At 45.5% G+C, this 24477-nt stretch overlaps 1 protein-coding gene across 3 annotated transcripts in view; it reads left to right on the top strand.

Moving 5' to 3' along the window:
- The first annotated feature begins 11051 nt into the window (after positions 1-11051).
- Positions 11052-24477, top strand: part of Fech (ferrochelatase) — a 33253-nt gene continuing 19827 nt past the window's right edge. Inside the window, exons 1-4 of one of the 3 annotated variants that reach the window (XM_087593123.1) lie at positions 11924-12069; positions 16368-16574; positions 16650-16773; positions 21748-21867. In XM_087593123.1, coding sequence (XP_087449249.1) covers positions 16415-16574; positions 16650-16773; positions 21748-21867 — 404 coding nt within the window. In that variant the 5' untranslated portion in view covers positions 11924-12069; positions 16368-16414. 3 annotated transcript variants of the gene reach the window in all.

The following is a 24477-nucleotide window of genomic DNA, read 5'->3' as shown; positions in this document are numbered from 1 at the left end:
CAAGACATTTTGCTGACTTATTTTCTCAACGTTGACCATCTCTGACTCACATTGCAAATCTCAGATTCTGAAGTTAGTATTATTAGAGTTACATGATAGTGACAGAATGACTATTTAAAATTTGACAGATGCTTGGGTCCTAGTTACAATGTTTTGTACGTTTTAGTTGTTAGTTTGAAACACATGAAATTCCCTGCTGTTTTGCAAGTCAGTAAAGGACTGGTGGAAATGGCACTGTGGCCTAGTTCCTGGGCCTAGTCTGCTTAGTGACAGGCTTCACCAGAATTCAAGGGACCACGTTAGGCTCAGTCACCTTGAATTTTGTATAAATTGTATAAATAGGTTGATCGTTAAAATATGAAAAGAACCAGGATTGGGTAAGAAGAAGGATCAGACTATGGAACCGAGGGCCCGACCATGCGTGACCACAGGCCGCATCCATGGGTGATTGGTCTCACTGTGTGACTCTTGCTCTGCTCTAAGGACCACAAAGGCCATCCCTCAACCCTTTCAAGGAACAGCAGACAGTCCAGATTCTAGTTCTGGCTCTCCTCACTGGTTCTCGTCTAGCTCCTTCCTCTCACAAGTCCCACCAAAAACTCTTCACTTGGCCTTCCGCAGTAGACCTGCTCAGAGATCTGAGAAGCCAGTCCTCTAGGCATTCAAATTGTACAACTTTTGGCTTCAGTCAGTGATATGGAAGATTGGCCCATAGAGCATTTTGCTTTTCATCTTTAATAGTCGTTACAGGTGTTGAGTATTTTATAAAATACGCCATTCGGTAGAGGCTTTGCTCACTGTTACCTCAGGCTCTGCGTATGTTACAAGTCCTTCAACCACTTTAGCAATTCAGATTTCTCTATCTCCTTCCCACCTTGCTATGTGTAACAATTCCTAAAAAAATGTCTTCTCAAATATGGAGACTTGTTCAGCGCTGAGTGCATATTGTTATCACTTGATGGTTTTATAAATTATAGTGCCTGGGTTTAACTGGATTAGCTGAATCTGGATTTATGAATGAGGGTAAGATTTTTTTTTTTAATTCCTAAGTAAAACTGGGGTAGGGGGATATTAACTGTTACTAAAATGAACCTTAAGACTCTCGGTATAATACTTAGGTCCTCAATATTTCTGCTCATTTCTAGTTGAAATGTGTCTTAGGGTTTCCGAGGCCATGAAGAGACACCGTGACCAAGGCAACTCTTAGAAGGGACAACATTTCATTGGAGCTGGCTTCCAGGTTCAAAGGTTCAGTGTATTATCACCATGGTGGGAAGCATGGCAGTGTCCAGACAGACATGGTGCTGGAGTTGGAGCTGAGAGGTCTACATCTTGATCTGAAGGCAGCTAGAAGACTGATTCTTCCACACTGGGCGGAGCTTCAAAGCCCACCCTCACAGTGATGCACTTCTTCCAATGGCACCTACTAGTGCCACTTCCTATGGGCCAAGCATATTTACACCACTACAAAATGGGGGTGCTAGGGAAAGGGTGAGTTATTTAAACTGTCTTAGCATTGTGTGTGTCTTTGACCCCTAGGAATAAAGGTGGCATGAGCGTCAGGTACTGTAATTCATAGCATCTGGAAAGCATTCACAGTAGTGACTAGTCCTCAAAGTGTGTCCACTCTTGTCCTGTTAGCCAGACATCAGCTTGATCAGAATTAGAAGACGTCCTGAGTGTGAACACTGGGTGAATACTCAGCTTGGACCTAATGGTAGCATGTCAGCTTAGAGACAGGGATTTGTCAGCGTTTAGCTTCATTTAACAGTGAGCTCCATGCTGCAGAAGCACATGCATTTTCTCCATGATGCTTCATCATCAAAGCCGTCTGTCTTGTGGAAGACAAGAACCACACCTTTCCCATCTGCACCGTTCATGCTTACATCCCTGTCTTTCCAGCTTCCTTCAGTTGTCATTTCTTTTGGAGACGTGGTAAATTGGAATTGCTTTTCCTTCTGTGCCGTCTCGTTTTCCTAACCATTAGTAGTGTCAGGTATGCTACTTCAGACATGCTGGGTAATAATCTCTCTGTTACATTCTTCCGGTAAAAGTCTCCTGGGCTGTCTACCTGCCTTTACCTAGAACTCCAGCTTACTGGGGAATGTGCTCTTCAGTTAGGGAGGAGAGCTGTGCCCCACTGCAGAGTGGGAACCAGGGCATCTGACAGCTGTTTTGACAAACTTTCAATCCATCTCATTACACCATGTTTCCCTCATCTCCCCTTTTCAAAGCCTGCTACCACCAAGCCCAGTCACTAGGGGTCCTCTTGGTTAAATTTAAATGGTTCTTATTTTAGAATGGCCAGCTTACAATTCAGTTTTTCTCCGGGTGGCTGAACCATGAAATATTGATTCATCTGCCCTCTAGCTTCTAAAAATCTGTTGCTGTAGTAATCTTTCCCTCTCAGTCTTTTGTTCTCCCTCTAGTTCTTGGAGACACAGAGCATCCACCAACATCATTCTAAGACCTCTGTGGAGATTTCAGTGGGGTTTGGGCCGAAGGGAAGCTAACTGTGTGTCCAAGCCCCCTCTGGCCCAGAGGTCGTTACTCCACATTTGAGCACAAGTCAAAAGGAAGAAAGTACAAAGGGAAGGATACATAGTCATTAGGCGTTGGGAAAGACAGGTTGGCAAGCAGTGAAAAACACACACAAACAAACATAAACTGTGGAGAGGCTGGATGTGGTGTATAAGTGGGTGTTGGGAATCTGAGAGGCATTATCCTTGGACTTGATTGTTGAATTTCCTCGGGGCATCCCAGTTCAGCCATGTGTCAAGTCACAGGCTCTCAGCTATGGCCAGCAGCTCTAATAAACTCAAGACACTGGTGGCAAACTCCACAAGGGCTCTCTGGGCCCTGTCTGTGGTAAAAAAAAAAAAATTTTTTTGAATTGTGTTCAGAAAGAATGGAACCACCTTTTCACCGTGGGAACAAGCCACACCCGGTTGCAAATACCAGCCCTGTCCCAGACTAACTGGCCTCAGGGGCCCTCTGGAAATGTGTTTTCCTCACCTGTAGAATAGGGTAGAATCATCTTTCAGACATGGTTTTGGTGAATGGAGTCAATAATTGACAGGGTCTAAGCACTTATTGGAAACCCTCTTTTAAAAAGTCAGTACTTCTTTTATCCTTGTGGCTAAATGTGGGCTAACTTCCTTTACAGCTGCCGCCGTTAGGAGCCCACATCTATTGACTTGGGAAGGAAATGGACTCATTGGGTAAGCCAGTGAACCTGAGTCCGAAGACTTCCTCTAGTCCATGCCACTCAAGCCCCGTTCATCCTTAGGCAAGGAGAGGTGATATAAGGACATCCTTAGCTCAGGCTTAGATGAGGTCGTGACCGGTGACTGCTGAATGCTGTCTCTCTCCAGTAGTTAGAATGGGATGTTGGATTTTGTGTAGTCGCAGGTCCTAATACCTGGTAAGTCTGGGGACCATCTTTGTTACCTTTGCTTGGAGTAAAGGTTTTAGAATGGGGGAGGTGTGTGGACTAAATGGACCTTGGACTGTTAGTTTTGGACAGCCTTTAAAGGACTGCCAAGGGCTGTGCACTCATGGAGACGGGTGTTTTCTCGGAGAAGATCACAGAGGAAGCCTTACACGAGACAGCTCTCCCCTTTCCTTTGTGTTTCCTTCCTGTCCCAATGTCTCCTCGGGCTCAGCGTGTTCCAGTTTTCCCTTGTAAAAATCACGTCTGCCGTTTCTGTTTTGAGACATCACTACTTAAGGCAATCCCTCTGCCTCAGTCTCGGAAGTGCCACAGTGCCAACAATTTGTCTTGTAAATTCCAATCCCACTTTGGTGAGCATTCCTTTGCCCTTCTGATCCCGACCAAAGTAAATTCAACTTCTGTGCACCCCTTTGCTCCCCCCCTACTGTAAACACATTCATTGGATAAATGTAATGCTTTCTGTCTCAGTTGAATGTGAACAGAACAGCTCCCGGAATCAGAACTGGAGGGAGGGGGTGGAGATAGCATCAAAGCCAGAGCTGTTAGGTTTGTGTCTTAGTTAGGGCTTTACTGCTGTGAACAGAAACCATGACCAAGGCAACTCTTAGAAAGACAACATTTAATTGGGGCTGGCTTACAGGTTCAGAGGTTCAGTCCATTATCGTCAAGGCAGGAACATGGCAGTGTCCAGGCAGGCATGGTGCAGGAGAAGCTGAGAGTTCTATGTCTTCAGCTGAAGGATGCTGGGGGAAGACTGGCTTCCAGGCAGCTAGAATGAGGGTCTTAAGCCCATGCCCATAGTGACACACCTATTCCAGCAAGGTCACAACTACCCCAAGGCCACTTCCCTTACTATTAAGTGCCACTCCCTGGGCCAAGTACATACAAACCTTCACAGTTAGAGTCGCGAATTGAGCCCAGCCAAGGTGCTGAGGGACTTTGAGCAGAGCATTAATACAGAACAGTGTACGCATAAGTACTGCTCTGAGTATAACCACCTCCAGGATAAATATCCATGTGAAAGCTGAGTGATGGAGCTAGAGCAAAGGGGACTCAAGAGACCTGGCTCTTCTGTAGGGAAACCAGAAGGCTGGCTCTCTAGTCCATAGCAAAAGAAGCTTGTGGTGTGCACGGTTTCTGAAGGGAATTAAAAATGGAATTTTACACCTTAAATTTACACAAATCTACACACTTTAAAAGAGTAAGACAGTAGAGCCAAGAAGATAATGTCAGACTTTTTGAGAGTCAGGACACCTCAGGATTGCTGGACAGACACTGGGGATACTTTTATCATCCTGGAAGTTGGGACAAAAGCAGTCTTACAAATATGAGCTCAGGCATATGTGTGTGTCTTAATGTTAGTCCAGTTGCGCACCCATTCTGTCCATGCTTCTGAACCTTTTTTTAAAAATTTATTTATTTATCATATATGAGTACACTTTAGCTGTCTTCAGACACACCAGTAGAGGGCCTCAGATCTCATTACAGATGGTCGTGAGCCACCATGTGGTTGCTGGGATTTGAACTCAGGACCTCTGGAAGAGCAGTCAGTGCTCTTAACCACTGAGCCATCTCTCCCAGCCCCATGCTTCTGGGCCTTGAGAAACTCAAGTGTGCATCACAGTACTGCAGGGACAGCAATCGGAGGGCCATGTCAAAGATTCTTTGTCATCTGCCAAGTCCTACTACATCAAGAAACTTAGTTTCGGGGCTGGGGATTTAGCTCAGTGGTAGAGCGCTTGCCTAGGAAGCACAAGGCCCTGGGTTCGGTCCCCAGCTCCGAAAAAAAGAACCAAAAAAAAAAAAAAGAAACTTAGTTTCACCTCACCTCTGCTCAGGCCTTGTGTGACCTCTCCGGTCCCTTGTGTCCTCTAAAAGAAGTTGATGTCCTAATCCTTAGGTTGGACTCATTAGCCCTCCCTTCCTCCACCATTTAAGCACTGGAATGGTAGGCACATATCATCATTCCTGGCTTCAGAAACACAGTTCGTGCTGGGCATAGCAGCCCATGCCTTTAATCCCAGCACTCAGAGGCAGGAAGATCTCTCAGTTTTTAGGCCAGCCTAGACTACACAGTGAGTTCCAGGGCCACAGAGAGAGATCTTGTCTCAAGAAACCAAAACTAAACAGAAAACATGTTCTTAGCCCAGAAGTTGTAAATGCTGGATACAGAGTTACAGAAAAAGTACTTCAGATGAAACCATGGGGTTACTTGGTTTCAGTATAACCAGGTATGCAAAGTCCTACCAGTCACCACCAGAAGATAGGGAATGGCCAGGACGGGTTCTTCCATACAAACTTCAGGGAGCATGTGGCCCTCTTAGTACTTTAATGTAAGGTTGCTAAATTTTAGAGTCGGAAAAGTAGCAAACTACTGAGGCCCTGTCATGGTGACCCTGGGAAACTAACAGGCCCCAAAGGGGTCCCCACCTTTGCAGGTCCCTTCCTCTGGCAACCTCCGCAAGTCCCACTCAGATTTCACATTTGCAGAGTTCAGGGCTGGCGTCTGTACAGAAACTAGCAGTTCCGGCCCCTCTGCATTCTTCTGCCTGTGACTTCCTCCCTGGCCCCTAGCCACAGCAGACATTATGCTGTGTCTCTGTGTCTCTGTCCTAGACAGCTGCCTAAGTGACCCTCTAGAATGCTAGCTCCACATGGGTACAGATTATTGTTCAGTGCTGTACACTAGGTGACCGACAGTGGGCTTTGCCGTCATCCTTGTCTCCTAAGTGAATGCGCTGCTTATGAGGACAAGTTCCTTTAGAACTTTCCCCACACTTTTATCCTCCCTGTCGCACACGGGGCAGAGCTTTTCTCACTGTGGACACACTCGGTGAGTCTCCAAACTCCTTGTGGTTAAAGGAGGTTTCATCATCGAAGCACGCAGAGGCCTGAATCTGGTCGCTTAGGTCTTAATTGTGAGGACAAAGGCTCCAATTGCCCAGAGTGATTATTGTAAGCTCACCATTTGTCACGTGGAGCCACCCTTTCTCTTGCACGGAATCCCCTCCCCCAGTCCCTTTCTGATTAAGGAGACGAAGTCGAGTGATCTAAATTTAGTTCATGTAGCTCAGAGGTGCCAATCACTGCAAATAATGAATTAGGGGAGTCTCCCCTTCCCTGGAGCACTGAGCTGAAACCAACAAATTCATTTTATTTAGAACTCCAGGCTGAACTCCAGAGTGTTGTCTGTGACAGGCAAGTGCTTTATTCACTAATTAAGTCGCCCAGGCTCAGACAAATCTTCTCCCTGGTGGCAACGCTGCTTATCTTGGTCAACACAAAGGCTGGGTCTTTCAGCCTTCTGTTTGCTAATGGAATTGGTTTAGAATTTTCTTTAAAAAGTGTAAGCTGGGGTGGGGGGAGAGGATCATATATATGTGTGTGTGTGTGTGTGTGTGTGTGTGTGTGTGTGTGTACACATACATATCTAAACCTCATATTTATATAGCCTTTTAAGGGCTTTTGAAATTTTCTATAGCCTGGCATCCAGAACTCACAACTTCTGGACTGAGAACACGTTTTTCTGTTTGTTTTTTCTTGAGACAGGATCTTGCCTCGTAGCCTTGGCTGTCCTGGAACTCTCTGTGTTCCAGGCTGGCCTCAAACTCAGATCTGCTTGCCTCTGCCTCAGTGCTGGGATTAAAGGCGTGGGCCACTCTGCCCAGCAGGAACTGTGTTTCTGAAGCTAAGTATGGTGGAATATGCCAATAACCTCAGTGCTTATGTGGTGGAAGCAAGAAGACCGATATGAGTTCAGGATTAGCTCAGCATAGTGAGTTCAAGGCCAACCTGGGCTGCAGGCGTCCTTGTGTCAAGAAAATGAAGCAGCAAAATACACATGTTTTCTCTCAGCTTCAACTAGAATTCATAGGAAGTACGTTTTACCTGCTTTTATTTTTTTTTTAATTTTTTTTTATTTTTTTTATTATCTTGAGCCTGCTTTTATTTTATAAGGAAAAAAAAACATTCACTAGGAAGCTGTTGGATTTGATGTAAGCGCAACCTCAAATAATATCATTCTTTGTTAACAGAGTCAAAAATTAACGAAAGGGCTTAGCCTAGTGGCTCAGGCCTGTAATTCCAGCAACAGGGGAGGCCGAGGCAGGAAGGTGATGTCTTTAAAGGGCTGCCTCAACACAAATTAGAAAAATAACTCAAACTCAAAGTCACAACATTTTCCTTTGCTTGCTTTCTAGTGTGTGTGTGTGTGTGTGTGTGTGTGTGTGTGTGTGTGTGTGTTCATGCTCATGAGTGCTGTGGTGTGTGTGTCAGAGGACAGCTTCCTGAGCGGGTGCTATCCTTCCACCATGGACTCCAGGAACTGGAGGGGGTTGGGCTTCTGCAGCAAGCTAGTTCCCTGTTGAGCTCCCTTCTCACCAGCCCAAGTTTTGCTTTATTTTTACAACCCATGCGTCCACTGTATGCACACCAAGAAGCTTTACACAGAGACTTTTCACGTGATTTTTTTTTTCAAAGTGGGTAAACAAATTTAAGTAAAAGGAAAGAAATGCTTATTAATTTTTTGAAGAATGTTATTGGAGTAACGTCTGGAATAAAGTATTATGGTCGGTTCTTTTTTTGCTTTCTGGTCACACATAAATTTAACCTGTCTCAGCTGCAGATGTTGTGAGAATTGGCCACATTTTGCCTCATCACTGATCATTAGCATTTCCCTGGGAGGGGTCAAGAAACTCCTGTTATCTTGGCTTAGCAGGAGTGACCAGGACCCAGGATGGCAGAGTGATTCCTTCAGGGTCTCCTGGAGGCCACAGACAAGACATTTCAGACCTTTGACCTCATCTCTTCCATCTAGCACAGCCTTTCTTTCTTTCTTTCTTTCTTTCTTTCTCTCTCTCTCTCTCTCTCTCTCTCTCTCTCTCTCTCTCTTTCTTTCTTTTCTTTTCTTTCCTTTTTTTCTTTTCTTTTTCTTTCTTTTTTTTTTTTTGGATATTTTTAAATTTTCATTTCAAATGTTATTCCCTTTCCCGGTTTCCCACCCATAAGCCCCCTATCCCATCCCCATCCCCTTCTTCTATAGGGTGTTCCCCCTCCCCAACCACCCCCCTTCCTCCTCCTCACCCTGACATTCCCCTACACTGAGGGGTTGAGTCTTGGCAGGACCAAGGGCTTCTCCTCCCATTGGTACCCAACAAGGCATCCTCTGCTACATATGCTGGAGCCATGGGTCTGTCCATGTTTACTCTTTGGATGGTGGTTTAGTCCCTGGAGTTCTGGTTGGTTGGCATTGTTGCTCTTATGGGGTTGCAAACTCTTTCAGCTCCTTCAGTCCTTTCTCTAACTCCCCCAACGGCGACCCTGTCCTCAGTTCAGTGGTCTAGCACAGCACTTCTAAGTGTGTCGTGGGACCTCTGTAGTTTGTTTTCTAAATGAACTTTAGAACAGTTCCAGCTTTAGATGGGCAGCCCTGTCCGTAAAGGTCATCTTGGAACAGGTATGCTGGTGTTAGCAAGTTGATGCCATAGATGTTTGTCTCTGAGAGGCATTTCCCCTCATCTCCACCTATCTCCAGAGAAAGGCTGCAGCCCCCAAAGGAGCCAGTCTCTGCTTTCTCTCTCTGCCTCTATCTCCTGACTTTCCCTCTGTCTCCCTTTAGGAAATCCCAATACCTTTTTGGTTTTGAGAGTCAGGAATTGGCAAACAACTTGGCCTGGTAGCTCGGTATTGCAATCCCAGGGAGGCTGAGGCAGGAGGATGGCAAGTTCAAGGCCTGCCCTGGCATCTTATAAACTCCTGCCTCAAAATGAAATGTAAAAAGAGGCCTGCTGGGGCTGGGCCTAGCATGTGTGAGGGGCCAGGCTCAGTCCTCAGTAGGAGGTAATTTGATGCTTCTCAGGGAGCATCATGCTTGAGTTTGAAAATTACGATTGCATACATTGCATTTTATAATAATCTTACAAACACAATAAACCAGTCATGCCAAGAGCTCTGATTTTAGCCACAAAAAGCTAATGTTCAGGTTGATCTGGACTCCATCTTTTCTTAGCTAACCTACTTGCTTACCTTTCTCCCTCCCTTCCTTCCCTCCCTCTTTCTCATCCTTTCCCCAAGCCCCCATGAGAACTTCTACCAGTCTTACCCTATGGTTCTTCTTTCTTCCTAGAGCACTCTGAGTCTTTCAAAATACTGTTTTTTTCCCCTCCACAGCCTTTTTACAAATTTTTTCATTTATTCACTTTACATTCTAATATCAGCCCCCCCCATCCCAGTCCTCCTCTCTCATAGCTTCTCCCCCACATACCCCCTCTTCTCTGTGAAGGGGGAGCCCCTCCCCCGGTATCACAGCCACACACACACACACACACACACACACACACACACACACACACACACACACAGATCAGTCACTGCAGGACTAGGCACATCCTCTCTCACTGAGGTCAGACAAGGCAGACCAGATAGGGGAATGGGATCCACAGATGGGCAACAAATTCAAGGACAGCCCCTCTCTCCTGTTGTTGGGGAACCTGCTTGAAGGCTAAGCTGCACATTTGCTATATGTGTGTGGGGGTGGGTGGGTGGTAGGGGATGGGGGAAGGAGACTAGGTCCAGTTCATGCTCACTCTTTGGTTGGTGGGTCTGCCTCTGAGAGCCCCCAAGGGTCCAGGTTAGTTGACTCTGTTGGTCTTCCTGTGGAGTTCCTATCCTTTTCGGGACACTCAAATCCTCCCCCCAACTCTTCTACGGGACTCCCCAAACTCCGTCTAAAGTTTACTGTGGGTCTCTGCATCTGTTTTGGTTAGCGTTGGGTGGAGCATCTCAGAGGACAGTTATCCTGTCTGCAAGAATAACAAGAGTATCATTAATATTGTCAGGGACTGGTTCTTACCCATCAGATAGGTCTCAGTTTGGGCCAGTCATTTGTTGGCCATTCCCTCTTCTCAGCTCTATGGGTGACTCTAGCTCAGACTTGTAGCAGTGTGTGTGTGTGGTGGGGGTGTGCAGGGGGAAATAAGGACAGAAACCCACTCACAAAACCTTCGACCTAAATAAGTGTTGCCTACAAGATGTGCAGGCACGACCCTTTCTTAACTCCGCCTGCATTGAAACTTCCTAACGCCAGCAATATTACGCTGGCTTCTTTGTCTCAAACTGGGCTACAAAAAGAGGGGTGCTGCCAAAGAAGCGAAGAACCGTGCACGTGCCCAAAACCAATTAAACCCCCACCCCCACCCTCTTTCTGCTCTGGGGGCAAGGAGAAAGGGTTTGCACTGTGTGGTGCAGCAGTAAAGCAACCAAACTGGAGAAAGGAGGCAAAAGCATGGGCAAGTCTAAGGACAGTTATGGAAACGTCTAGAAAGTCTTTTGCCGAGTCGTGGCTGTCGGTCCAGTTTCAACCAGGTTGGCAGAACCAGCCGGAAGGTCCTCCGGCGCCGCAGATCTAGCGGGATTCAGGTGCGCTGACCCGTGGTGGCAGGAGCCAGCCTCCAAGCCACTGGCCTTATCTCAGCCTCCTGAAGCTTCCAGCTAGGAAGGCTTCTGGCTGTCCCGGCCTACAAGCCCCGCCCTCGTGCCCACGCCCCGAGGGCGGACCTTCAGTTGGCTCCGCCCCTGCCGAGGACTGTGCTAGCCACACTGATTAGGCGCTGGGGCGCGGGTGTAGAGCGCTGCCAGGTCGGCGTTCCCGGGCCTTGCCTGAGCGCCGCGGTAGAGGATCCCTGGCTGTCCCGGAAATGCTTTCGGCCGGCGCCAACATGGCTGCGGCCCTGCGGGCTGCGGGCGCTCTGTTCCGCGAGCCGCGTAAGTTGGGTTGCGTCTGTGTTCGGGAACGTGAGGAGCGTCAGGGAGGCCGCGGGTTCAAGTCGCAAGGGCCACCTGGGGGCTTGAGCAGTAGCTGATTTAGTGATTACTGGAAGGTCCCTGAAGGACCTAACACCTGAACCGTAACGCAGGCGTCCTTGTCACCATCACTGTTGGCATCTGCCTTGCAGATCGCTCTCTGCTGATGGCGATCACGGTGCCTGCTGCTGCCCTGCCCAAGCCAATGGCACGACTTCTGGGTAGCAGGACCCACTGTGGGGGAGGCTTAAGAGTTTTTTTGTGGGATATTTCAAGCGTTGCTGTTACATTTCGTGGATGTAGGATGTGCCCACTAGGATGAGGTGGGACTCTGGGTGGAACACATCTAGTTGGGACAGACTTGAGCAAGTGCATTTTGAGCCAGGGTCCCAACTTATTTGCTGTGAAGATTGTGATGCAGGTGAGGCGTGCAACATAGAGCCCCTCAGTTACTGATATAAAAGACTGCCACAAACGAACCCACTTAAGAATTGGAATGGTGACTAGACCTGACCTGTTTCAAAGGAGTCTCCTAATATGTCAATTTAGCACTTCTTTCAGGTGGAGAAAATCTACTCTGAACATCCGCACGTTACTGCTGGTGCCTTTGTTGCAAGCCTAATACAGTACAATGATGATCAGCTCCCTAAGGACACTGGGAAACAAAGGGTGTTATCTTTAAGATAGGGACAGTGCCAGTCAAGGAAGTACTGAATTAATCTTTCCTTTCTCCATCCTTTCCAGTGGCAAATAAATCCCAGTAGACCCGAGATTGGAGGTCATGAAACAATAGGAGAAATAAAATTATTTTCTGTGTAAGTCAGAAGTAACTAAGTGAGAAAAAAACAAAACAAAACAAACAAACAAACAAACAAACAAAAAACCCCAGAGTATCTTTCAATTCCAACGGCTTTCAATTCCAACGGTGTTACAGGCCTCAATCCTTTTAAACATATGTTTTTATTCCTTGAGAATTTCATATATGCATACAATGTATTTTGGTAATATTCACCCCCAATTCTTTCTTCTGTCTTTATGATTCATACCTACTCCCCAGCCCTCCCACTATCCATCTCCCCTTCCTCCCTCCTTCCTTCTCTCTCTCTCTCTCTCTCTCTCTCTCTCTCTCTCTCTCTCTCTTTCTCTCTCTCTCTCTCTCTTTCTCTCTCTCTCTCTCTAACCGGTAAATCCCGTTTATGCTATCCGCACATCCATAGGTGTGGAGCCACCCACTAGACAAGAGAAGAGACAACTTGTCAAGGGCCACACCTTTAAAAAGAGCCAACTCTCCCTTCTCCAGAGGCCATCAATTGACAGTAACTCCTTATCCAGGGTTGGGGGCTCAGAAGCCCCTCACCACATCATGATAGAATGTTAACTGGCTTGATCTTGTACAAGTCTTGTGCAACAGCCACAGCCACAGTGAGGTCATGGTGGAGCTGTCTGATCATATCCAGGGAACAGTGTTTTGACCTGGCCCTGCACAGTCTTTCTCCTGCAGTGTTCCCGGAGGTTTCCGTAGGCAGAGGGTATGATATGACCATTGGCGGGGGAACAGTTCGTTCTTTGTACTTTTAACTAGTTGTGAATTTCTGTGTTAACTGCTCACACTCCAGTTTTTAAGGTTTCCACCTTAAAACGTTACTGCCTTATGGTACTTTTATCATTTTGGCTGACAGGAAGGGATTACTATTAGCTAAGAGAAAATTTGAGTTTATTCTGCTACTGAATTCTGAAAACAAGACTGGAGAGAAAAGTTTTATATTCTATATTTTTTATCATTTAGAATTAAGATGCTTCCTTCAGTGTGTTATATCACACACACACATATACACACAAACGAACAAACACAAACACACACACAAATGAACACACACACATACACACACATAGACATACACACACACAAATATAGACACACACATGAACACACACACAAACGAACACACACACACATTAAGTTCTGTGTTTTCTTAGTCAAGAACTTTGTAAATTTATGCAATTTTTAAAAACCATCTTTCATGTAACCATGTTTAATTTTACTTTGTATATTTTGAAATATACAAAATTGTAGTTTATTATGTATTCGATGGTTCTGTTATGCTCATTTCCATCTACTTAAAATTTATTTTTATTTTTAACTATGTGTCTGTAAGTATGTGCATATGATTACAGATTTCCACAAAGGTCAGAGGGGTCAGATCCTTTGGAGCTGGAGTACAGGTCTTTGTGGGCTATTCGATGTGAGTGCTAGGAACCAAAATTGGGTCCGATACACGAGCATCAAGTGCTGTCAACCAGCGAGTCAACTCTCCATCTTTGACTCTTTGTTTCTGCTTAAGTTACATATACTCATCCATAATGTCTTCTGCTTCATTTATGCAATGTATGTAAAAGTAGACGGTTATCAATATGATTCATGGAGACTTTTTTCATGGTATGCTCAAAGTAAAATTTCTATTCTTTTTGAAGATTTGTTTTAAATTGTGGTGTGTGTGTGTGTGTGTGTGTGTGTGTGAGAGAGAGAGAGAGAGAGAGAGAGAGTATGTGTGGGGATTTGTGAATGCAGCTACCCTAAGCATGGGATCTGGAACTGGAACTGGGGTACAGGTGTTTGGAAGCTACCAGATGTGGATGCTGGGAACTGAACTCAGGTCCTCTTCAAGAGCAGCAGGTACTCTTAACTGCCAAACTCTCCAGTCCTGATATATTTTTATTCATTTTTTAAAGATTTATTTATTTTATGTTATATAAGTACACTGACACTATCTTCAGACACACCAGAAGAGGGCTTCAGATCTCATTACAGATGGCTGTGAGCCACCATGTGGTTGCTGGGAATTGAACTCAGGACCTCTGGAAGAGCAGCCGGTGCTCTTAACCACAGAGCCGTTTCTCCAGCCCCTATTTTAATTTTCAATGGTTCAGTGCTTACATTGGTTTTGAACGCTCTCCTATCATGGATTTACAGTACAGTGTTGGGTGAGGGGCAGTGATGGTTCACTGTTCATTGTTATAATCCTTTGGAACAACAGGATCAGAATGACTGGTCAAATCCTGGAAGCAAGTCCCCTGACCCCTGCAGTCCCAGCTTCTAAGACAGCGTGGGATCTTATTTCATTTTAGCATCTGTGCTTTGTACAGTTTGTATGTGTTTTTCTGTGATACTTTTCTACAAGTGTTCGACACTTTGAGCCTCCTCACCTCTTCCGTTATCTTCCCTGGCCACCTGCTCCTCGTACCCTTCCTTCCATATCTATCATAGCCCAGTAGCTGGGGGCGGGGATGCTTAGAGATGTTCTTGAGGGGTATGTTAATCCTAAGTCACAGGAGGAGGATCCCTTATCTGCACCCGAATTTGGTCAGCCACAGATGTGAATTTTGTAAGCCAAGGCATGGTAATAGGACGTTTAGAATGTGTATTAGGAAACCCTAATGTACTAGCTGGGGGATAGTCTGGTCCTACCCCACCCCCAAACCCTTCCTGCTCCTTTTGTTAGGCTCACGGAAAGAAATTGACTTGTGACCATCAGTCAGAATTATTCTGTTATAGCCCAGAGACTCTGATGGGCTCTCGTTCCGTATAGGGACTTGGAGATATTGTGCATGGTTGTATACCTGGTTAGATTGTATCATTCAGTTCGTAAACAAGGGCATTCATGTTGTTTGAGACTTCATTTGAGTGGGATTGAACTTCTTTACATCAGTCTTCCCACTCTGCCTTGATTTAGTAAGGCTTCCCCGGCATAAGCTCATATCCTGGGCTCTGTTGGGAGTGAGCATGAGGTAGTTTTCTTTATTGGTTTAGAGGCAGAGTCTGACTCAAACCCTGACTGATCTCAAGTTAAAGACCCCTCCTGCCTCAGCTTGCTGATGCTGTAGTCACAGGCAGGTGCCACCCCGTAAACATGTATGTCACAGGCATGTCCATGTGAACATTTCCGGATATAAAGAAATCCACGTGAACTGGAGATACCAGTTTCCCCCGTTTTGTTCCGTTTGGGTTATTTAAAGAAGTTGGAGCTATCTATCTTCTAGAAGCTTCCGAACGAAACTGTTATATTAGACTAGCCCGTGTCACGTGCTACAGAGCACCTCTCTTAGCTTTTCTCTTGAGTCTTCAGAGTTTCCCCAGCAAGGACTCATCTTGTTACGGAGCGGGAATTAAGGCTCCATGAGATTGTAGTTTGACCCAGGTCACACTGCTATGAAGTGGGGATCTGAACTTAGTCAGACCTAGTTGATCCAGCCTGAATGTTACCTTCATCCGGGCTCTTGGAGGAGATTAAAGGCAGAAGATGACTGATCCCAGACTAGTTTGTAACCTGGTGCTACAAGAGTGGAGAAGGATGTTGCATGCATATGGTGGGTTGCAGCAGCTCTACTGTCCCTTATTATCTTCCTCCCCGCTAATTTTATTTCCAGTTTAACTTTAGAGCCTCTTTAAGGACCAGTTCTCCATGTTGCAACTCAGCACGGCACGCATACTCCTCGGTTCAGTTTCTTTTTCCTGGCCCACCCCCTCTGTGGAGCCCAGGTCAAGAGTATAGAAAGGGGCTTGTGTCTCACATAGACTAGCAAGTCCTGTCCCTCAGCCTTAACCAGTAGACTATAATGGCTGGAAACAGGAAAGTCTCCTAAACCCCTGTGGAGAAGAGGCCTTGAGAATGTTGACTTTCGAGCTTTCTTGCCTCTCTTCCTACTACCAAGTCTTTCCTGCTACCCCTTGGCTACCCTGAATGGTACAATTTGCTAATACGGATGGTAACGTCTGCCCTCCAGAGGACGGATGTGGGGAAGAAGCCTGTAGAAACTCTGGAATTGGTAGAGCAGTTTAGGGGAGAGGGAATTCTCGAGCTTTGAGCTCTGGGTCCAGGGAGCCTTGTCTGTCATGTAGCGTATTGGGCTCTGGGAACTCTACACCTCATGGTGCATTCATTGAGAAGAGAGTGTTCCCCCTTCTCATTGTCAGAGCATGGGCCAATTCTGAGGTTCCCTTCATGGAGCCCAGAAGGCTTGAAGACAGAGATGGGATTCACAGTGAGTTGGGGACTGGCCCAGTTTCTACTGTAAATGTCCTTCCTGTCACAGTGCCCCTTACCTCTCCTCTAAGCCATATCCCACAGTTGGAATTATTCTGAGTGAACAGAGGTTCTAGGGATGGGACCTGAGCCAAGGCTTGGCGAGAAGATAAGGGTAGCTTCTAAAAAGATCAAGCCACCCCTGAGAATGGGACTTAAACCCCAACCCACGGGAGAAGGAGGCCTTCAGCGAGTTTCCCTACCTGAGGAGATGCTGGGAAAACCACCTCTGCCAGGAGGTAAGCCCTGAGGACCTGAGGAAAGGAAATTACTTTCCAACCTGGTTTCATTCGAGCACTTTAATTTTGTCACAGTGGTGTATGGCAGCTCGAGGGCCTGTCAGCCATGGAGGTGCCAATCGGGTCCAGCAGTGGTGGCCACTACGGAGAAAGCGCATCATGCCAAAACCACAAAACCACAAGCTCAACCAGAAAGGAGGTAACTTTCTCTCAAATAAGGCTTTCTTTTCCATTATGACCAACATGAGTGGGTTTGAGCAACCCAGGGGGTGAGGTACTTGGAAAATCTAATATATTTATTAGCCATGGTATGTTATTTTCTTGGTTTCTTTTTAACAGCTGTTAAATAGGTCTTAAGGACTAACAAAAGACTTATAGTTAAATATAGTCTTCAGTCATGTAAGAGTGTGGCCTTGGTATATGGTCAATATATAAAATCAACTATGTGCACACCAGAACTTTCTGTATGAACTGAGCATATTTATGCCTATAAAACAAATGCTTTGTATAGGATAAAAAGTAGTTAACCTACCAAGAACTTCTTCAGGAGATTCTCCCATTATTTTAGCTTTTAATATAATGAACATAATTATCAATGACATGCAGTGGCTTGTAGTTTATTAAGAGAATAGAGTGTACGTCACTGTTGGTCGTTTTGGATGGAAGCAGTAACCATGGTGTGTGTTTTCTCCAGCAGCAGAAGCCACAGATGCCCCCAGGGCCTCTCCTCTGTGATATAGAAGAACAAATTTTATACAGGGGAAGTTGTTCAGATCTAAGAAGGAATTAGCTGAGTCATAGTGACATCATTATCCTCCTGCCAAGCAGGACATCATTCTAGACTTGTACAGAGTATCAGTTTCTTTTCTGTTGCTGAGATTAAACCACAACTTATAGCAGAGTTTATTTGGGCGTGTAGTTCCAGGGCGTTTCAAAGACATAGCAGCTAGAGCAACATCGGAGAGCTCACCTCTTGAACCACAGCAGGAAGCAGAGAGAACCAACTGGGAATGGTGTGAGTCTTTGAGAGCTGGAAACCCAACCTCAGCGACACACTTCCTCCAGTAAGGCCAGACCTCCTAAACCTGTCTGAACAGTACCACCACTCAGGGACCAAGGATTCAGATGCCCTAGATTATGGAGGACAGTCTCGTTCAGACCACCATGAGCAGTTGTGTAAATGAAATGTTTTCATTTTGTGATGGTTATTTTTCATTGTGTTATAGGCTGAAAAACCGAGGTTGATTTAGGATACGGAATTAGGAATAGGTCTCAGATCTCTTCCCCTCAACTCTGTCTTCCTAGAATATGGAGTTAGAGGATGAGGCAGGAAACAAACATCTTGGGATGGCATGCCTAGTAGGACACTAGCCCTCTGTCCCTATGGTCCCTTAAGACTTGAGAAAAGTATTAGTGTGAGCTGAAGGACTGATTTGACGAGGAGCCTGGAAGAAATGATATTTCATTGCTATATTTTGTAGTGACAAAAGTCAATAATAAAAATGGCCTTGAGGGCTGGAGAGATGGCTCAGTGGTTAAGAGCACTGACTGCTCTTCCAGAGGTCCCGAGTTCAATCCCCAGGAACCACATGGCAGCTCCCAACTGTCTGTAACTCCAAGATTTAACATCCTCACACTCAGACATGCATGTAGGCAAAACACCAATGTAAATGAAATAAAAATAAATGAATAAAAAATGGCCTTATATTAATTGGTAAAATTAAATAAAATTAGGTTCTACTAATTGACTTTATATAATATTATAAAAAAAGAAAACCAAGGTGGAAAAAAAGGATTTAAAAGTCATAATAAACTTACCATTTAGTGTTTTATGCACTTATATGTCCTTATTGACACGCAAACAATGCTATACGTATTACTTTACAGTTTTTTATCTACTGTCACCATGGATCCTCACATACTTTCTATGTTGCTTTTTCTTGTTGCTGTGACAAAATACCTTACAAGGTCAACATAAAGAAGGTTGTTCTTGCTCACAGTAAGGATTCTGTCCACCATGGTGGCAGAGCGTGAGGTGGCTGGTCACATTTCACACGTGCACTGAGGAAGCAGAGAAAGATGAATGCTGTTGCTCGGTTCTCTTTCTCCTTCTCATTCACCCCCCTCCCCGGGGTGTGGAATGCACCGCCCACGGCTGAGGTAGATCTCCGCACCCCATTTAACTCAGTCTAAAAGTCTTCTTCAGGCACACTAAAGGCTTGTCTCCTAGGTGGTTCTATATACGATCAGGTTGCCAGTCTTAACCATCTCGAGTAGTTTAGGAGTATTTTTAGTGAGTCACAATTTAGATAGCCCACATTCCAGGTATTGTTTGCGTCTAGTATTGAATATTTGAGATGCTGAAGTAAGGAATAGGCTTGGGGACCATTCCGATGCCAAGGGTTCGGAAGACCCTGTGCTGTTTAGCGCTTGAGTTAACCTACAGTGCCAGGCCAGCTGCTGTACTAAGTAGGAGTCCACAGGCTCTTAGACGGAATTTGGCGGTTTATTTATTTACTGGCTTTTATAGGCCACGCCGCCTCCTTTGTTCCTCTTTACCTTTGATGGAACAATGTCGAGGCAGCCATCAATAAACCAAGCACAAGAATGGAGCTGTGTTCTGTGTGCTCACTGTCTATGTCTTAGTCTGTCTCTGTGTGTCTGTGTGTCTGTCTGTGTGTCTGTGTGTCTGTTTGTGGGCTGTGCACGCGCATGTGCTGTTTCTGTTGTAGAAATAGCATAGATCTTTGGGCACTGATGCGGTGTAGGTTTGGAACTGAGATTTTGCTCTTCTTCCTCAGTGCTGTCTAGATACCGTGGGATAAAATGACTGTTTGCTAACTGATGAGCTTTGGTTCCTATTATGCACATTTTTATGGTTCAAAGGAAAAGCTTCGTGCTTTCAGAGTCCCAGCATATAGCAAATGCAAAGCATTTAAACTTCTTGGAGTAAGTTTTAAAATACGCGTCGTCGCTCTGCATACTTCTGTGTCCAAACAAAGAGAGCCGTGGCCAGGCAGACCTTGGTCTCAGGTGTGGTCTGTCTGGAGGGAAAAAGAGACACAGACCCTTGATTAAAGCCTTGCACTTCGTACTCCAAAACAGAGCAGAGTCAGACTAATGCACCACTCACCATGCACCACACAGTTTTGAATTAAGTGTCCCGTGCGGTGGGGCGTCTTCAAATCATATGCGTCTCTTTCATGTTTAAAATCAACATGGGTTTGCGAAACGTGAGCAGGGCAGAGTGACATCGCTTTAAAGCCGCTCTCGTTCCGAGCTCAGGTGTTATAGATGGAAAGTACACTTCTAAATCCCGTTTGGACTCTGATACCCTCTGTGGCTTAGGTAAGTCTTTTAGCCCGGGCTTTCTTAACCAGTAATCTGTTAACTGGCAACAATCCATAGGCAAAGGCACTTAATTTATTAGGAGTCACAGATTTTGAGGGTGAAAAGACAAGAACTCAGGGGAAAGATGGGTGGTCTCGGTAGGAAGATTAGGGGAGATTCTAATCTCACCAGGTGATGATGTGTCTGGCATGTTTAGGAGCAAGAAAGCTCGACAGCCCTGTCTAGTTGGAGCATTTTTTGTGTGTGCGGAAAAAAGTTTTATAGGGGCTGGGGAGATGGTTCTGCATTAAGGGTCTGCTAATCGATATGGGTTGAAATCCTACATAAAATCTGGGCACAGCTTTGCATGTTGTAATCTCAAGGGTGGGGAGTGGGGCAGGGGCAGGGTGGGAGGACTCTAGGGGTCACTCTCCAGCCAGTTTAGCTGAGTGGGGAAGCCCCAGGTCAGTGAGATAGAGTGAAAAACAATGAAGGAAGACAGCAGACGTTAAGCCTCTGGCCTCTGCATGTGCACTGATGGTTATGCATGTCCCCAGTACATGTTAACATAACAGGTGCCACATATCCACATACAAAGTTTTGTAACATCTTTTTTTTTTTTCTTTTTTTCGGAGCTGGGGACCGAACCCAGGGCCTTGCGCTTGCCTAGCCTTGAGCTAAATCCCCAACCCCGTTTTGTAACATCTTAAGTATAATTTCTCTCTATATGCTCTTAGTGAAAAGAGGATTAGACTTTCTTTCCCTAAGGCCTGAAGACAGTTCTGCTCATCACAGCTGAGGTGAGGACGTATCCTGGTTTGGTTTCTATTGCTATAACAAAATATCAGCCAAAACTAACTTGGGGAGGAAAGGGTTTATTTGGTTTGGAGGCTACAGACTGGCATTGAGGGAAGCCAAGGCAGAGACCACAGAGGAGTGATGCTTACTGGCATTCTTCCCACGGTTTGCTCACCTTGCTTATATAACCTGGAACCACTTGCCCAGAGGTCACACCACCGCACATCAATTCGAGAAAATGTCTGACTGATAATGCCCACAGACCATTGTGAGGGAGGCAGTTTTTCTATTGATGCTTCCTCTTCCCAAGCGACTCTGGTTTGTTTTCAAGTTGACAAAAATTAACCAAAACAGGTTAGCTCATGAGTGTACTCTTACACGGTATGTAATATTGCCATCCAGAATGTTGAGGCCAAGGTTATATCTAAGTACCCATACTCTAGAGTGACGGGAAAACAAGCAGAGTAGTAAGGAACTATTTAGCTTAGGAATAATTTCCTATATAACCGAAGAGGCAGAAACAGATGAGGGGGCAGGCGATAGACTCATTGAAAATAAAAGGGGAACCCTTCTCCGTGTGACAGAACTCACCCTGTGGTAGATTGTATTGAGTAGTGCTTTACAAACTGAGTTCTCCAAGGAATGTTGAAGGTAAAGTGTTGGGCTTTAATTTTAGCATACAAAGCAACCTTAACCTTTGGGAAGCCAACCTGTGAACTTACAAAGCACTAGTAATTATAGGTCCTTCGGCCCCTGAACAGTTTTGATTTCTAAAACTCTGTGTCTCTGTCTCTAAAGAATTGGATCTTCATTCAAGACTGACAGGAAAATAGAGAAACTGAGTTCAGTTCATGCCAACATAGGGCTGTACCTAGAGACAAGGGTCGGCGTTTGAGGCGGGTCAGTGAAGACGTGTAGGCCCTCTGTGTCTCTGAGGAGACAGCCCTGTGATAGCAGCACAGGGCCTGTGGGTTCTTATCAGCTGAAGTAACTTCTGCCCCGGAGCAAATGAAAGTGTGGCAATGAACTGTTTTATCTCCTGTAGGAAGCCCAAAACGGGCATATTAATGTTAAACATGGGAGGCCCCGAAACCCTTGGAGAAGTTCAAGACTTCCTTCAGAGGCTCTTCCTGGACCGAGACCTCATGACCCTTCCCATTCAAAAGTAAGATATGCTGTGTGGAATACAGTGTGTGCGTGTGTGTGTGCGCGTGTGCGCGTGTGCGCGTGTGCGTGTGTGCGTGTGTGCGTGTGTGCGTGTGTGTGTGTGTGTGTGTGTGTGTGCGCGCGCGCGTGCATTTGTCATCTGTGCAGCTCTGGCCATGGTCACAGCAGCACTCGTGCCTTCTGTAGGGAAACAGAAGGAAATGGTGTGCAGAGCCATGCAGCAGGAGAGCGAGTTGGCAAGAACTGCCCTTGCTTGGGCCTTGCTTGGGTCCTCTCCTCCCAGGGCCTGGGAGTTTCTGTTTTCTAAGCACAGCTAAAGTAACCTGAAAGTGTCACAGATTTGTAAGGATGTGCTTGTGCTTGACCCTTGACTGCCGATTAACATTCAGGAGGCAACAAAGATCACTTCCTGTACTTGAGGGTGGATTATGGCTTCTCTCTCCTCCCTTCCATTCTTCCTCACCACAAGAAGTTTTACAATAAAGAAATTAACTCGTGTATGTATAGCTAAAATGCAAATAATATATTCACGCTAAAACAAACGTCCTTGTCACCTCGAGTTCCAGCACCAGTTAACCAAATGTAGGGCCTGTTCTATTTGAAACGGTGCGTGCATATCTGAGCATGCGTATACCTGTCCGCATTCTCCCCGTTTCGTTATGCAAGCGTGAATACCTACCGGCCTTATTTGTTACTTTTGTGGTTTTCTTCATAGCAGTGCTCTGTTTCGTAACAGACTGTACAGGTCTGTCAGATTTTCTCGTGACCGTTTTGATTATATCTTTTTTTAGCTTGCACTTCATTGGTACAGAGTTGTTTCCAGTATGTCCGTAGACCCTGTTTTGTGTACCTCATGGCCCACATATGCACCGGTATAGATTAGCATTCATTTTGTTAAATTAATAGCAGCGTGGACAATGGAGTTTGGTTCTTAGAACCCTCATTGTTTGCCATCCCAGCACTGTGAGAAAGTGCTGTAGGGCGAGTTGACAGGCCAGTGAGAAACTCTGTCTTTTTTATTTTTATTTTTTTAAAGGTGGTTGTGCAGAGAAAAGTGCTCAAGTGTCTATACATTCACCCAATAAGCACACTTCCAACCCACAGCTCTGCACTTTCCTACACAGGTGCCTTCCTCCTTACACAGACATACTTCGTTTTTGTTTTTTGTGTTTTGGGGTGTTTTTCTGTTTTTTTGAGACAAAGTTTCTCTGTGTAGCCTTGGCAATTCTAGAACTCCCTCTGTAGACCAGGCTGTCCTGGAACTTACAGAGACCCTCCTGCCACTGCCACCACAGCCCAGCCCCAGACATCCGTCTTTTTATTTTTATTTTATTTTATTTTATTTTTTGGAGCTGGGGACCGAACCCAGGGCCTTGCGCTTCCTAGGCAAGCGCTCTACCACTGAGCTAAATCCCCAACCCCCAGACATCCGTCTTAAGAGCAATGTCTGACACTGAGAGTGTAGCTGTGGCAAAGAACAGATCCTTCTGGAAGTGACTTCAGCTTTAGATTCACGGATTTGTTTTGTTTGCTGGCTTGTTAGTCACAAGGATCTCCTCCCTCTGTCCTGATTCTCTCGTCTTAGAAATTATTAACTCGGTTTCCAGAAACCATCGGAACCGCCACTTTGCTTACTGTTTGGTGATGTGCCAGATCCCCCGATGCCAGGGAGCTGACTTGGTGTCCTTCCAGATCGTCCCAACTGCAGTGACACAGTTACCTCTGCCTTGGGTTACATAGAACGAATGGCAGGTTGCACAGTGTTCTGAAGGCGCTTTGAGAGTTAGAAAGGCAGCCTTGCCTCAGCCTCAGCAAGAAGTGTGCCTGGATGTTTGTATAAAGAAATACATTGTGCAATAGTGACAATTTTTTTTTCTCTTTTTCTTTTTCTTTTTTCTTTTTTTCGGAGCTGGGGACTGAACCCAGGGCCTTGCGCTCGCTAGGCAAGCGCTCTACCGCTGAGCTAAATCCCCAACCCCAAATGTTTTTTTTTTTTTAGATTTTATTTTAAGCCCAGTAGTAGTGTCTCACACTTCCAATCCCAGTAGGAAGATCTCTGGGAGTTTGAGACCAGCATGGTCTACAGAGCACGTCCCAGGACTGCCAAAGCTACACAGAAAACCCATCCCTGTCTCAAGAAAAGTTTTTATTGTAAATCGTGTGTGTGCATGCTTGGATACAGGAGCTGAGGAATCTACAGGAGGATGTCAGATCCCTTGGAACGGAAGATGCAGGTGGCTGTGAGCTGCCCAACATGGGTGCTGGGAACAGAGCTGGGGTCCTGTGCTAGAGGACTGCGTGCTCTTAACTGCTGAGCCATCCTCCAGGCCCACAGTGAGGTTTCGATGCCCAAGAATTTTGATATTTAATCGCTGAGACCTTTGTTTGATACAGTGCTTTCCAATCTCTTAACTCCACTTCTGTCACTGTTTTTATATAATGTATAATATACATTATATTTTTTTATAATGTATAATAGCAGTGGAAGTTGTTTTAGGAAAGGAAATATGGTAAGAGCTACTTACTTTTGAGAGAACTTTCTCAACATTGCACTCAGTGTTTATTGATGTATCAGAGTCTTGTTACCTGTTTCATAACACCAAAGAAT

The sequence above is a fragment of the Rattus norvegicus genome, chromosome 18 (assembly GCF_021556685.1).
Source record: "Rattus norvegicus strain SHRSP/BbbUtx chromosome 18, alternate assembly SHRSP_T2T, whole genome shotgun sequence".
NCBI lineage: Eukaryota > Metazoa > Chordata > Mammalia > Rodentia > Muridae > Rattus > Rattus norvegicus.
The sequence above is the reverse complement of the archived record's forward strand: the minus strand, read 5'-3'. Positions and strand labels throughout refer to the sequence as shown.